The sequence below is a fragment of the Schistocerca nitens genome, chromosome 12, assembly GCF_023898315.1.
Source record: "Schistocerca nitens isolate TAMUIC-IGC-003100 chromosome 12, iqSchNite1.1, whole genome shotgun sequence".
Lineage (NCBI taxonomy): Eukaryota > Metazoa > Arthropoda > Insecta > Orthoptera > Acrididae > Schistocerca > Schistocerca nitens.
The window spans coordinates 130,158,490-130,175,236 of NC_064625.1; the positions used below are offsets into that span (position 1 = coordinate 130,158,490).

The 16,747-nt window shown below is 46.7% G+C and overlaps 1 protein-coding gene across 1 annotated transcript in view; it reads right to left on the reverse strand.

The window, feature by feature from the left end:
• LOC126214956 (C3 and PZP-like alpha-2-macroglobulin domain-containing protein 8) overlaps window positions 1-16,747 on the reverse strand; it is an 877,403-nt gene that overhangs the window by 88,308 nt on the left and 772,348 nt on the right. The window contains exons 21-23 of the mRNA XM_049941592.1: window positions 14,114-14,318; window positions 4,287-4,539; window positions 120-250 (exon numbers count right to left, since the gene is read on the reverse strand). Coding sequence (XP_049797549.1) covers window positions 120-250; window positions 4,287-4,539; window positions 14,114-14,318 — 589 coding nt within the window. The remainder of the gene's footprint in view (window positions 1-119; window positions 251-4,286; window positions 4,540-14,113; window positions 14,319-16,747) is intronic.

Sequence of the window (16,747 nt, forward strand, 5' to 3'; positions counted from 1 at the left end):
CTATCGTAATATTGAAGAGCTATGCACTTCAGGCGCTGGTGCACATCATGTTATTTACGTTGTTCATTATTCTACAGCGGATTATCGTATGGCTGAGGACTGTATAGCTGTTGGCGTACCTCTTTGTGGGTGTCCAGCAGGTAGGAGCGGTAGAACAGGTACTTAGCGACGGGCTCGGCGGAGCGCAGGTCACCCATCATGGAGTACGTCATCAGGGCGTACAGGGAAGCCTTGTACTCCGCTGCCGTGGCTGAAACCGAAACCAAACCATCATCAGTAGCCAAGTCATAAATTTTTGTCAGCTAGTATCTATCAATACAGAACCGGGCATTTTTACAATCATGAAGAGCTCACTCGCGTTATTTCTGTGTTTGTCGCCAGGATGCATCTTTCAGGAAGATACGTGGGCCAGGAACGGTGTTTTTGTGGTGCTGCAAGAACTGTGGACAACATGAGCCACTCCACTTCAATCTGTTTTATCAGTTGAGGGTGATGTGAATGTAGATATTATGAAGACACGGATGCAAGTGAAGCAGCCTCGTTATTTTACACTGAAGCGCCAAAGAAACTGGTATAGTTATGCGTGATCAAATACAGAACTAAACAGGCAGAATACGGCGCTGCGGTCGGCAAAGGCTATATAAGACAAGTAGCTGGCGCAGTTGTTACATCGGTTACTGTCGCTACAATTGCAGGTTATCAAGATTAAAGTGGCTTTGAACGTGGTGTTATGCCACGCGGGATTAACCGAGCGGTCTCAGGCGCTACAGTCGTGGACTGTGCGGCTGGTCCTGGCGGAGGTTCAAGTCCTCCCTCGGGCATGGGTGTGTGCGTTTATCCTTAGGATAATTTAGGTTAAGTAGTGTGTACGCTTAGGGACTGATGACCTTAGCAGTTAAGTCCCATAAGATTTCACACACATTTGAACATTTGAACGTGGTGTTATAGTTGGCTTACGAGCGATTTTATCGTAATCGTTACCGCCGAGGTGGAGAAGAAGTGGGGATATTGCCGAACGACCATTTCACGAGTGTACCGTGAATACCAGGAATCCGATAAAACATCAAATATCCGACATCTCTGCGGCCGGAAAAAGATCCTGCAAGAACGACGACTGAAGAGAATCATTCAGCGTGACAGAAGTACAACCCTTCTGCAAATTTCTGCAGATTTCAGTGCTGGGCCATCAACAAGTGTCAGCGTGCGAACCATTCAACATAACATCATCGATATGAGCAGTCGGAGACGAATGCCCACTCGTGTACTCTTGATGACTGCACGACACAAAGTTTTACGCCGCGCCTGGGCCTGTGAACACCGACATTGGACTATTGGGTGAGTGGAAACATGTTGCCTGGTCGGACGAGTCTCGTTTCAAATTGTATCGACGGGATATACGTGTACGGGTATGGAGACAACCTCATGCCAGCGGGGGACTGTTCAAGCTGGTGGAGGCTCTGTAATGGTGTGGGGTGTGTGCAGTTGGAGTGATATGGGACCCCTGATACGTCTAGATACGACTCTGACAGGTGACACGTACGTAAGCATCCTGTCTGATCATTTACATCCGTTATGTCCACCGTGTATTCCGGTGGACAAGGGCAGTTCCAGAACGACAATCTGACACCCCAGACGTCCAGAATTGCTACGGAGTGGCTGCAGGAACACTCTTATGAGTTTAAACACTTCCGCTGGCCATCAAACTCCCCAGAAATGAACATTATTGAGCATATCTCAGATGCCTTGCAACGTGCTGTTAAGAAGAGATCTCCACCTCATCGTACTCCTGGGTATTTAGTGGACAGCCTTGCAGGATTCATGGTGTCAGTTCCCTCCAGCACTACTTGAGACATTAATCGACTCCATGCGACGTCAGTTGTGCGTGCTCGCGGGAGCCCTATACAATATTAGGCTGTTGTGCCAGTTTATCTCGCTCTTCATTGTATATATTGCTGATTTATATTGGCCGCTCTTAGAAGCTTCTAATACAGTAATTTTGAAAATGAATGCTTGACTGTTTAAACGAATAAATCTCAATGCTTTTTACCCTATAAATTGGAGGTTGAGCCATCGTTTTAACATTAACATTGGCGTATATTTACTTAATGGTAGCGTAGGGGGTTGGAAGTAGTTGGGGTGTAAAAATAACTAATTAAATTTCAATTTAACTTTCATTAAGACTTTTCTGTACCAAGGTTAGACTCACTAGATTTTAGTAGAGATCATTTTTGTCTGCAGTATTAATATACTGGATTGTGTCAGTTAGTGTTGTTAGTAAATACATTGCAGTGATAAGTCATCAGATGCTTCGCAATATCGTGTCGCACCTCCTTTGTCCGCCGTAGTGCGCCAACTCGTTGCGGCATCGACTCAGCAATTCGTTGGAATATCGCTACAGAAACGCTGACCCACAGCTGTCCATAGTTACAAAAGTGTTGCTGCTGCACGAATTTTATGCACGGATTGACCTCTCTATTATGCCTCATAAATGGGATTCACGTCGGGGCGACGTGGATGGCAAAACTATTCGCTATAATTGTCCACAATTTTCTTCAAACCAAACGCGAGCAATTGTGGCCAGGAGACATGGGGCATTGTCGTCCATGAAAATTCCGCCGTTGTTTGGGAACATGACGTCCATGAATGGCTGCAAATGTTCTCCAAGTAGCCGAACGTAACTACTGCCAGTCAATGAGAGGTTCAGTCCTACCCGCGCACCCAGTTCATTCCACGTAAACACAGCCCACGTCGTTATGGAGCCACCACCCGCTTGCACAGTGTCTTATTGACAACTTGGGTCCACGGCTTCGGGGGATCTGCGTCACACTCGAACCCTTCCGTCAGCTCTTACCAAATGAAATCGGGACTCTTTCCAATTTTTAGGGTCCAACAGATGTGGCCACGAGTCCAGGAGAGGCGCTGCAGGCGACGTCATACTGTCAGCAAAGGCACTCACGTCGGTCGTCTGCTGCCACAGCCCATTAACGCCCGATTTTGCCGCACTGTCCTATCTGATACGTTCGTTATACGTCCCACAGTGATTTCTGTGATCACTTCACGCACTGTTGCTTGTCTGTTAGCACTGACAACTCTACGCAAACGCCACTGCTCTCGGTCGTTAAGTGAAGGCCTTCGGCCACTGCGTTGCCCGTGGTCAGAGGCAAGCCCTGAAATTTCAGATTTTCGCACATTATTAACACTGTGGACTTCGGAATATTGAATTCCCTAATGATTTCCGAAATACGTCTTATGCATCTCCCTGCAACTACCATCCCACATTCAAAGTCTGTTAATTCCTGTCATGCGTCCTTAATCACATCGGAAATCTTTTCACATGAGTCTCCTGAGTGCAAATGAGAACTCCACCAATGCACGTCACACTTTTTAATAGATTTGGAAAACTATAGTTTCACACACATGTAAGTATGGTTTGTATGCTGTGCAAAATTAATTTAAGAATCTCTCTTACTTATGAAGAAAAGTGTACCTATAGCAACAAATGCAACCCATGGTGAGTGGAAATAAGATGAAATTATGCATGAAAAAAAATTATTTTATTATATTTTTTTTAACTTCCACTATGTGTGTGAATCTTGAATCCTTCTTGGCTGGCTGGAGTGGCCAAACGGTTCCAGGTGCTACAGTCTGGAACCACATGACCGCTACGGTCGCAGGTTCGAATCCTGCCTCTGTACGTTAGTTAGGTTTAAGTAGTTCTAAGTTCTAGGGGACTGATGACGTCCGAAGTTATGTCCCATAGTGTTCAGAGCCATTTGAACCATTTTATTGAATCCTTCCTGGTCATGCTCACAAAGTTTTAAGAATTTATTTGTAAAAGCATTGACAGTGGAAATTAAAATGTCCCGTGGTGCCTCTCCTGCTCCAAGTCAGCCTGATGACATCCAGTCCCCCTTAGCGGATTAACAGTCTTGTGCCGTGCTATGTGTCCCACCTACTGCTGGGTGCTGTTGCTGGCTCATAAAAAAATGGTTCAGATGGCTCTAAGCACTATGGGACTTAACATCTAAGGTCATCAGTCCCCTAGAACTTAGAACTACTTAAACCTAAATAAGCTAGGGACATCACACACATCCATGGCCGAGGCAGGATTTGAACCCGTGACCGTAGCAGCAGTGCAGTTCTGGACTCAAGTGCCTAGAACCGCTCGGCCACCACAGCCGGCTGCAGGCTCACAGAAGGGCTCTTTTATCTCTACAAATTTGAAATGGCGACCCTGCCAGGATCTCCCAGACCTTCCTAGTGACCACAAAGTGGGCAATACTCACTGGCTAGCCGGCGATCCCTGGGCAGCGTTCCTGTTCTTGTGTCTGACAGGTGGTAGGGCCAGCCAAAGTCGCCCTCCTCATTGGCGGAGACGTTTCTGAGCCTGGCGACGGCGGCGGCGGCCACCTCGCTGCGGGACGCCACCAGAGCCAGCGCCAGAGAGGCCGCAGACAGTGGAGGAGGTGCCGAGGATCGGTCCAGCAGCAGCGACCGCTCCAGGAAGTAGCGTGCTCGCAGGCAGCACTCCTCATCACCCTGCATATACAGATGGGCAGATCAGTGTGACCTATATGACGCTAACTACATCTAGATCTGTATTCTGTAAACTGTTTTTGGTACGTGACAGAGTGCATTTCATGTACCACTGCTGATCCGCTTTTTCCATTCCAGTCCAGAAAGATATCTGGGAACAATGAATGTTGGTAAGTAGTACAAGCTCGGATCTCTCTAATTTTATCTCACATTATATATGTCCACCTGCTTAGCTGAGTGGTAACGTGTTTGCCTACCATGCAGCGGGGCTGGGTTCAATTCCCAGCTGGGTTGCAGATTTCCTATGTTCATGAACTGGGCGTTGTGCTGTCATCATCATCAATTTCATTATCATCATCACCACCACCGACACACAAGTCGCCCAATGTGGCGTCACCTGCAATAAGACTTGCAACTCGGCAGCCAAACTCCCCTAGATGGGGCCTCGCAGCCATCAATGCCATACGATGATTTCATTTGATTTTTTCCATGACATAGAAGCCGGATCATAATGAATAGCAGACAGTGTCACAGAAGAAAGTATACAATAACAGACGCAAAAAATGCTCCAGTAAACAAGCATCCTCATATAAGCCATTTGCAATATTATTGCTAATGTGTGGTTACGAATCATCACTGTCTTCAGCAGAACATATTGTTATCGTTAGTATGGAAGTACTTTAAAGGCAAAGTTTTCGATTACATCCTCCATCAACATCGAAGAGCCAAAGAAACTGGTACACCTGCGTAATATTGTGTAGCACACAGAAGTACTACAACATGGTGTAGTATAAACTCGACTAATGTCTGAAATACTGATGCAGAGAACTGACACCATGAATCCTGCAGAGTTGTCTATAAATACATAAGAGTATGAAGGCGTGGAGACCTCGACTGAACAGCACGTTGCAAGGCATCCAAGATACGCTCAATAATGTTCATGTCTGGGGAATTTGGTGACCAGCGAAAGACTTTAAACTCAGAAGATTGTTCCTGGAGCATCTCTGCAGAAATTCTGGACGTGTGGGGTGTCACATTGTCCTACTGTAATTGCCAACGTCCGTGGGAATGCACAATGGACGTGAATGAAGGCAGATGATCAGATAGGACGCTTACTTTCGTGTCACCTGTCAGAGTCGCATCTACACATATCAGGAGTCCCATATCACTCCAACTGCACACGCTCCACACCATTACAGTCCACCAGCTTGAACAGTCCCTTACTGACATGGAAGGTCTGTGGATTCATGGAGTCTCCACACCCGTACACGTCCATCTGCTCAATGCAATTTGAAACGAGACTCGTCCGACCAGGAAACATGTTTCCAGTCGTCAAAACTCCAGTGTCGGTGTTGACGGGCCCAGCCGAGGTGGAAAGCTTTGTCATGCAGTCATCAAAGACCACACAAGTGTGCCTTCAGCTCTGAAAGCCCACATCGATGGTGTTTCGTAGAATGAATCTCAAGCTGACAATTTTTGATAGCCCAGCACTGAAAAATGCAGCAATTTGTGGAAGGGTGCACTTGTGTCACGTTGAACGATTCTCTTCAGTCGTAGTTGGTCCCGTTCGTACAGGATCTTTTTCCGGGCGCAGCGATGTTGGAGAGTTGATGTTTTACCAGAATCCTGATATCCACGGTCCACTTCGTGAAATTGTCGTACTTCATCGCTACCTCGGAGATGCGCCGACTATAACACCACGTTCACACTCACTTAAATCTTGGTAACCTGCCATTGTAGCAGCTGCAACGAATCTAACAACTGTGCCAGATACTTGTTGTGTCATATAGGCAAAGCCGACCGTAGCGTCCCCTCCAAAATAATCCCTCTCAGACATAATGCACTTGTGACAGCGCTTTTCCCAGTCTTGGAAGCATTTCTGGAACACTTGTCGTTATGTTGTTCAGTTTTTCAGCAACTATCTCATCAGTGGTGTCAATATGACGATTTTTCACGGTCCTCTTCAGCCGCAGAAATTGCAAGAAGTTGCAGGGGCCATGTCTGGCGAATAGGGTGGCTGAGGCAACATAACGGTTTTTGTTTTTTGTCTAACAATGGTGTGAGCAGGACTATTATCGTGAGCTTTTGCCACAACTATCGTCGTTTTCTTCGGACTGCTTCACGCAAATGGCACACAACTTCCAGGGAGAATTCCTTACTGGCAGGGGGAGCATAAGGCAGGAACTCATTATGTACTATCCATCTATCCCACTGTAATGGAAGAAATAGTGAGGAGAACCTTCACATGTGATCGAATTGTCGATTTCTTTTTTTGTATTGTCTCGTCAGTCAGTTTCCGTGGGCATTATTGGGCCTTGATTTGACGTCATACCCACACACCCAATTTCATCATCTGTTATAACCTTCTTTAGAAGTTATGGATCGTTCTCTACTTCATTCGGCAATACTTGAGCGATATTTACGCGCCGCTGTTTTTGGTCAAAGTTCAACAAGTGCGTAAGAAACTTTGCTGATACACGTTTCATGCCAAAAACATCCGAAAAATTACACACATCAAAAAAAGTTTTGCATCACCCTTGTTACCAGAACTCCTGAAGATAGATGTTGACTGTGGGTGTTGTATCACAGACACAGTCCCTTTGACTGTTCAGAGATGTCACTAAATCCGCCCAAAGATATAAACAACTGTGGTGTCACCGCTAGACACCACACTTGCTAGGTGGTAACTTAAATCGGCCGCGGTCCTGTAGTACATGTCGGACCCGCGTGTCGCCACTGTGTAATCGCAATCCTAGCGCCACCACATGGCAGGTCACAATACACGGACTAGACCTCGCCCCAGTTGTACGGACGACATAGCTTGCGACCAGACCTACCAAGTCTTCCTCTCATTTGCCGAGAGACTGATAGAATAGCCTTCAGCTTATTCCATAGCTACTACCTAGCAAGGCGCCATTTGTATAAGTGCTTATAGCTTACTACTATTCAAGAGATGTATTCCAACAAGAGAATAAAGTTAAGTATATTATTCCAGCTACGTACTTTTCTTCTTATTCATTAATAAGTCTCATGTTCCAGTACTTCACGCCCGTCTGCGTTAGTTTAGCGTGCACTTTCAGCCACTTCATTCTACAAGGTGTTGGCCCAGCTGCCGACACATCAACAACCATGCATGAGCAGCGCGTGTTGGACGGAGGGGGTCCGGCAACCGATCAGTTCGTCATTCCACCAGGGAGGAGGTACACGGCTTGTGTTGTCTGTAGTTTAATCCTGCCTAGACGGTCAATACCGCAGTTTGATCGCGTCCGCGTTGTTACTTTGTGCCAGGGAGAGCTCTCTACAAGGGAGATGTCCAGGCGTCTTTGAGTGAACCAAAGCGATGTTGTTCGTACATGGAAGAGATATAGAGAGACAGGAACTGTCGATGACGTGCATCCGTCAGGCCGCCCAAGGGCTACTACTGCAGTGGATGACCACCACCTACGGATTATGGCTCGGAGGAGCCCTGACAGCAACGCCACCATGTTGAATAATGCTTTCCGTGCAGCTAGAGGACGTCGTGTTTCGACTCAAACTGTGCGCAATAGGCTGCATGATGCACACCTTCACTCCCGATATCCACGGCGAGTTACATCTTTGCAACCACGACACCGTGCAGCGCGGTACTGATGGGCCGAAGAACATGCCGAATGGACCGCTCAGAATTGGCATCATGTTCTCTTCACCGATGGGTGTCGCATATGCCTTAAACCAGACAATCGTCAGACGTGTTTGGAGGCAACCTGGTCATGCTGAACGCCTTATACACACTCTCCAGCGAGTGCAGCAAGGTAGAGGTTCCCTCCTGTTTTGGTGTGGCATTATGTGGAGCGGACGTACGGGTTGGGTTGTTTGGGGGAAGAGACCAAACTTCGAGGTCATCGGTCTCTTCGGATTAGGGAAGGTTGGGGAAGGAAGTCGGCCGTGCCCTTTGAAAGGAACCATCCCGGAATTTGCCTGGAGCGATTTAGGGAAATCACGGAAAACCTAAATCAGGATGGCCGGACGCGGGATTGAACCGTCGTCCTTCGAATGCGAGTCCAGTGTCTAACCGCTGCCGGACGTACGCCGCTGGTGGTCATGGAAGGCGCCGTAACGACTGTACAATACGTGAATGCCATCCTCCGACAGATAGTGCAACCATGTCGGCAGCATATTGGCGAGACATTCGCCTTCATGGAGACAATTCGCGGCACCATCGTGCATATCTTGTAAATGACTTCCTTCAGGATAACTACGTCGTTCGACTAGAGTGGCCAGCATGTTTTCCATACGTGAACCCTATCGAACATGCATAGTATAGATTGAAAAGGGCTGTTTATGGACGTCGTGACCCACCAACCACTCTGAGGGATCTACTCCGAATCACCTTTAAAGAGTGGGATAATCTGGACCAACAGTGCCCTGATGAACTTGTGGATAGTATGCCACGACGAATACAGTCATGCATTAATGCAAGAGGACGTTCTACTGGGTATTAGAGGTACCGGTGTGTACAGCAATCTGGACTACCTCGGTGTATGGTGGTACAACATGCAATGTGTGGTTTTCATGAGCAATAAAAAGGGCGGAATGAAGTTTATGTTGATCTCTATTCCAATTTTCTGTACAGGTTCCGGAACTCTCGAAACCGAGGTGATACAAAACTTTATTTGATGTGCGTACTTGTCATGAGCCAGAGGATGTGCTGACATTATCATCAACACCTCTGATGTTGATTCGGCGGTTTTCCAGAACGATTATCTTTGCTTCTTCCACACAATTCTCAGTAACTGATACGCTACAAAGCCCATACCGCCCGTGTCTTCAACGTTTTCTCAGCCTTTTCTCAAAGGTTTATATTGCTCGTTAACTCTTGTCTTCCAATAGATTCAGCAGAAGGTATAGTCAACATATGGAATGCGGTGCTGAACTTTATTGCAATCTTTCAAGAAAAATTCAATGCAAAATTCTTTGATCCATCGTTTTCGAAAGTAAAAATTCGCCGAGCACTGGAAAGCATATATAAACTAGTCGACTATTAACAATAAACTAAATATTCAAAACCGCTGAAAATGGAAACATACCGCAGGACCATGTTACCAATACGATACAAAATACTGAAAATCTGATGTATAAAGACGGCGAAATTAAAAAAATTCCCGTTGCTTTTTGATCACTGTTCGTGAGCGTTACATTCCTTACTCTTGGTTCCAATATAGGCTGTATCAGAAAGAGTTTTGCGTGGTTCCCAGTAGGTAGCATCACTGTGCGCCAACTTCAGTTCTAATAAAATTGGTGTCGGGACAATAGGAAGTTTTTTGTGTTCTACGTCTTGCGCAGTGCGCGTCAGTAATAACTGTTCAGTGTGACTTTCGTAATAGGTACGGCGTGGATCCGCCAACAGCACAGAGCATTAGACGAGACGTGAACAATTCCGACAAACAGGTTGTTCGTGTGAAGGCAAATCGCCGGGCCGTCCCCGAGTGTCTGACACAGACGTCGAACGCATCCTCCATAGTTTCACAAGAAGTCCGCAGAAATCCGTTCGCCGTGCAGCTCGACAGCTCAACATGCCCCCGACGTCCGTCTGGCGTGTGTTGCGTCGGCGTTTACGCATGAAACCGTACAAAATTCAGCTACAGCAATCTCTTCGTGAAGGTGACGAACAACAATGTGTGGAGTTCTGTAATTTCGTTCATGACAGGATGGAGGATGACAGTTTTCTTCCACACATAGTGTTTAGTGACGAGTTAACATTCCATTTAAATGGAAAGATAAATAGTCATACATGAGAACATGAGGTATGGAACAACCACATGAAGTAGTACAACATGAGACGGACTCTCCAAAATTTAATGTGTTTTGTGTAGTTTCACGGGAAAAGGTGTGTGGTCCACAGTTGCATGAAGCAGACATGTCCATATGCTTGACAACTTTTTTTTCGAAAGTCTTCATTTAGTAACAGGAATCTGGCATCTGGAAGTACGGGAATTTTTAAATCAAAGGATTACTGAACCATGAACCGGTCGCACTCGACCAAATGATTCAGCCTTGCATTACTGGCCTCCAAGGTAACTGGACCTGACTGTATGTCATTATTTCTTGTGGAGGTTTATAAAATACTCTTCCCGCGTCCGGCCATCCTGATTTAGGTTTTCCGTGATTTCCCTAGATCACTCCAGGCAAATGCCGGGATGGTTCCTTTGAAAGGGCACGGCCGCCTTCCTTCCCCATCCTTCCCTAATCCGAGCTTGTGCTCTGTCTCTAATGACCTCGTTGTCGACGGGACGTTAAACACCAATATCCTCCTCCTCCTCCTAAAATACTCTGCTTATCTGTCTCCGTTACCGACAACAATGTCATGCCGGCCGCGGTGGTCTAGCGGTTCTGGCACTGCAGTCCGGAACCGCGGGACTGCTACGGTCGCAGGTTCTAATCCTGCCTCGGGCATGGGTGTGTGTGATGTCCTTAGGTTAGTTAGGTTTAAGTAGTTCTAAGTTCTAGGGGACTTATGACCTAAGATGTTGAGTCCCATAGTGCTCAGAGCCATTTTTGACAACAATGAATGAACTGGGACACCGCATAACAGCAACTGTGGAAATTGTAGCTCAGGACAAGCTCGCTGCAGTGTGGAAACAATCTCAATAGTGCACTGGCATATGCCGTGCGTCTCAAGGGGGATGGGGGGGGGGGGGGCGCATTGAGCACCTATGAAAAGGTATGAAATAAACGTTTTGAGTGTCCCGTTCATAACTGTACGAGGATCGCTTAATAAGTATGCCCCCAATTTTTTAAGGCCATTAATATACAAAGACAAACGGAACTGTTGGTGCTTCACATGAGATGTTTGTTCTGTGCGCCGGTAAAGTTTCGAACCGTTCTGGCAGATGGCAGAGCCGTAGTACAGCGTCAAAATGGCGCCTACATACGACTCACGTTACAAGCAGTTCTTGAATTCTTGTGTGCAGAAAAAGAAACGATGGTGAACACCCATAAACGTTTGTGTGCAGTGTATGGCGATACTGCAGTTGATAGGAGTACAGTCGGGCGATGGGTAAAAAAAGTCACAGCCTCAGGAGATGCAGAAACAGAGCTCCACGATCAGCCACGCTCGGGACGTCCTGTCACAGCCACTGCTCCAGGCGTGCTGAAGCGTGAGGATGCCATTATTCGTGCCGACCGGCACATCACAACTCGACAATTGGCTCTACAGCTGTCGGTCAGCATTGGAAGTGCGTCTGCAATGATCAGGACTCTCGGATATTGAAACTGCTCACGATGGGTTCCACGAATGCTCACAGCGGACCACAAGATTCAAAGAAAGGCCATTCATCTCAATTGTTGAAGCGTTTTGGGACTGACAGATCGGCTTTTCTGTCGCGGATCGTTATGGGGGACGAAAGCTGGGTGCACCACTTTGCGCCAGAAACAAAAAGGCAGTCCGTGAAGTGGCATCAACCTCTTTCACCACAAAAGAAGAAATTCGAGGCAACGTCCTCTGCCGGAAAAGACATTGTGACAGTCTCCTGGGGCTGTGATGGCATCATTCTCGTGGATGTGATGCGAAGAGGGTCAGTCATCAATTCAGAATAAACTCAAAAAGCGTTTCTGGCGTGTTAGATCGGATGAGAATCCAGCAGAAATCTTGCTCCAACACGATAATGCACGCCCACACACTAGTCTGAGAACCCGGGAACACATCACCAAATTGGGTTGGACATCATTGTCTCATCCACGGTATAGTCCAGACCTGACACCCTCTGTTTGAGCCGCTTAAAGATCCTCTAAGGGGAACAAACCTCGAAGACGACAAGAGAGTCACTCTTGCAGTGAAAACATGGCTACGCCTACAGGACAAGAGCTTTTATCAGAAGGGACTACAACTTCTTCAACAACTTTTGCGTACAGTCCTAGAAAGTCACGGAGACTACGTAGAAAAATAGGACATGGACATGTTGATGTATATTGTCACCAAATTGTGACTCTGAACAATAAATAAGTTCTGGGAAAAAAAGTGCGGCATTACTTATTGAACACCCTCGTATTTGTTTATTACACTACTGGCCATTAAAGTTGCTACACCACGAAGATGACGTGCTAAGGGCGCGAAATTTAACCGACAGGACGAAGATGCTGTGATATGCAAATTATTAGCTTCTCAGAGCATTCACACATTGTTGGCGCCGGTGGCGACACCTACAACGAGCTAGCACGAGGAAAGTTTCCGTCCGATTTCTCATACACAAACAGCAGTTGACCGGCGTTGCCTGGTGAAACGTTGTGATGCCTCGTGTAAGGAGGACAAATGAGTACCATCACGTTTCCGACTTTGATAAAGGTCGGATTGTAGTCTATCCCGATTGCGGTTTATCGTATCGCGACATTGCTGCTCGCGTTGGTCGAGATCCAATGACTGTTCGTAGAATATGGACTCGGTGGGTTCAGGAGGGTAATACGGAACGCCGCGCTGGATCGCAACGGCCTCGAATCACTAGCACTCGAGATGACAGGCATCCGCATGGCTGTAACGGATCGTGCAGCCACGTCTCGATCCATGAGTCATCGGATGGGGACGTTTGCAAGACAACAACCATCTGCACGAACAGATCGAAGACGTTTGCAGCAGCACGGACTATCAGCTCGGAGATCATGGCCGCGGTTATCCTTATCACAGACAGGAGCGCCTGCGATGGTGTACTCAACGAGAAACCTGGGTGCACGAATGGCAAAACTTCATTTTTTCGGATGAATCCAAGTTCGGTTTACAGCATCATGATGGTCGCATCCGTGTTTGGCGACATCGCAGTGAACGCACGTTGGAAGCGTGTATTCCTCATCGCCATACTGGCGTATCACCCGGCGTGATGGTATGGGGTGCCATTGGTTACACGGCTCGGTGACCTCTTGTTCGCATTGACGGCACTTTGAACAGTGAACGTAACATTTCAGATGTGTTACGATCCGTGGCTCTACCCTTCATTCGATCCCTGCGAAACCCTACATTTCAGGAGGATAATGCACGACCGCATGTTGCAGGTCCTGTACGGGCCTTTCTGGATACAGAAAATGTTCGACTGTTGCCCTGGCCAGCACATTCTCCAGATTGAAAACATCTGGTCAATGGTGGCCGAGCAACTGGCTCGTCACAATACGCCAGTCACTACTCTTGATGAACTGTGGTATCGTGTTGAAGCTGCATGGGCAGCTGTACCTGTACACGCCATCCAAGCTCTGTTTGAGTCAGTGCCCAGGCGTATCAATACCGTTATTACGGCCAGAGGTGGTTGTTGTGGGTACTGATTTCTCAGGATCTACGCACCCAAATTGGGTGAGAATGTAATCAAATGTCAGTTCTAGTATAATATATTTGTCCAATGAATACCCGTTTATCGTCTGCATTTATTCTTGTTGTAGCAAGTTTAATGGCTAGTAGTGTATTAAGCAATTATTACCATCTATGCCAAATGTACTTGAGCGATAGCAAAATATGGCCACTTATTGAGAATGTGAGGGCTCTGTCAGGGGTGAAGGAACCTTGTCAGGCAGAGTGAGAAAGCTCTGAGGTAAGATCTGCTCGGAAAGGTGGATGACTCACCTCCGTTTCGAGCCCAACAGCGAGCAGCGCGACGAGAGTCTCGGCCGTCGTTTCGACGTCGCCGGTGGCGGCATCGTCAGGCGCGAAACCTCCATCGGCGCGCTGGCGGGCCTGCAGCCACCGCTTGGCCGACGTCAGGAGCTGCGGGTCAACGGCGACGTGAGCCTGCGCGCGGTTCAGCACGTCCAGGGCCCATACCGTGCCGCTGCAACAGAGGCGTGCGTCTCTCAAGCTGGATAATCTGAAGTTAAGATCTTCTGGGTTATTAGGCTGCATCATGTTTCTTCTAAATTGTTTGACGTTTGGACCACTCTGCTGGGATCTTCCTCAGGATCTTTTGGGGTACACTACAGCTAGAACCAATCTGATTTGTGATTTTATGTGTGTTGCGAGGGCCAGTGACTGACGACAAACGGACACTATCCAGCAAAGCTCCCATTCCCATTCATACATACACTGAAGAGACAAAGGAACTGCCGGCCGCGGTGGCCGAGCGGTTCTAGGGGCTTCCGTAGGGAACCGCGCGACTGCTACGGTCGCAGGTTCGAATCCTGCCTCGGGCATGGATGTGTGTGGTGTCCTTAGGTTAGTTAGGTTTAAGCAGTTCTAAGTTCTAGGGGACTGATGACCTCAGAAGTTAAGTCCCATAGTTCTCAGAGCCATTTGAACCATTTGAACAAAGGAACTGGTACACCTGCCTAATACCGTGTAGGGCCGCTACAAACACGCCGAAGTGCCGCAACACGACGTGGCATGGACTCGACTTGGGAAGGAGTGCTGGAGGGAACTGACAATATGAATACTGCAGGGCTGTCCATAAATCCGTAAGAGTACGGTTCGGATTTAGAAGTCGTTTAACAACTGGAAAGCTTTATTCCCTTTTCTCTGTGAGGTACTGGATGGGTTAAACAAAAGGTTTCGAACGCTTGGCATATGTTTTGATTTAACTAAGGCATTTGATCGTTTTGATCGTAAAATATTGCGCCAGAAGTTGGACCGTTATGGAATACGGGGAGTAGCTCACAATTGGTTCACCTCCTACTTTAGCAAAAGGCAGCAAAACGTCATTATTCACAATGTTGATAACGGCTGTGATGTGGGATCTGAGTGGGGTACTGTCAAGTGGGGGGTGCCCCAGGGATCAGTGTTGGGGCCACTCCTGTTCCTTACTTATATAAATGATATGCCCTCTAGTATTACAGGTAACTCTAAAATATTTCTGTTTGCTGATGACATTAGCTTGGTAGTAAAGGAGGTTGTGTGCAACATTGGCTCGGTTTCAAATAGTGCAGTACATGACCACAGTTCATCGCTTGTAGAAAATAAACTAACGCAAAATCAAAGTAAGACTCAGTTTTTACAGTTTCTAACACACAATTCAACAAAGCCTGACATTTTTAGTTCACAGAACGGGCATATGATTAGTGAAACTGAACAGTTCAGATTTCTAGATGTTCAGATAGATAGTAAGCTGTTGTGGAAAGCCCACGTTCAGGATCTTTTTCAAAGACTTAATACTGCCATTTTTACTATGCGAACGATATCTGAAGTAAGTGATAGTTCGACACGAAAATTAGTCTGTTTATTTTCATTCGCTATTGTCGTATGGTATTATATATTGGGGTAACTCTTCCCATTCTAAAAGGATGTTTTTGGCTCAGAAACGGGCGGTTTGGGCAATAAGTGGTGTTAGTTCGCGAACCTCTTGTCGACCTGTTCTCGAGTCTGGGTATTTTAACATTGGCCTCCCAATACGTATATTTCTTATCGTCGTTTCTTGTTGCCAATATTAGTTTATTCCCAAGAATAAGCAACTTTCACTCGATTAATACTCGGCAGAAATCAAACCTGCATTTGGATCGGACTTCCTTAACTCTTGTGCAAAAAAGTGTGCAGTATACTGTTGCATCCATTTTCAATAAGCAGTCACTTGAATTCAAGAATCTTAGCCGTAATCCACGCGCTTTCAAATCGAAACTGAAGAGTTTCCTCATGGGTCACTCCTTTTGTTCTGTCGAGGAGTTCCTTGAAAAATTAAGCTGATTTTTCATTGTACTGCTGATAGCGTTTACTTAAACTTATGGACTGACTATTTTAAGGTTCATGAACATTTATTTTTATATGTTATTACTTTTATGTTGTATTGCATGTACTGACACGATCCATGACTTTGGAGATTTGGTCCTCAATTTGATCCTACGGAACATGACGAGTAAATAAAAAAATAAAAAAAAATAGGAGGGGGGTGGAGACCTCTTCTGAACAGCACGCTGCAAGGAATCCCAAATATGCATAATAGTGTTCATGTCTGGGGAATTGCGTGACCGCCGGAAATGTGTAAACTCAGAAAAGTGTTCCTGCAGACACTGTAGCAATCCTGGATGTGTGGGGTATCGCATTGTCTTGCTGGAATTGCCCAAGTCCATCGGAATGCACAATGGACAAGAATTGATGCACGTGATCAGACAGGATGTTTACGTACGTGTCACCTGTCAGAGTTGTATCTAGACGTGTCAGGGGATCCTTTATCACTCCACTGCACAGGTTCCACACTGTTACAGAGCCTCCACCAGTTGAAAACTCCCATGCTCACATGCAACCTCCATGGATTCATGAGGCTGTCTCCATAGCCTT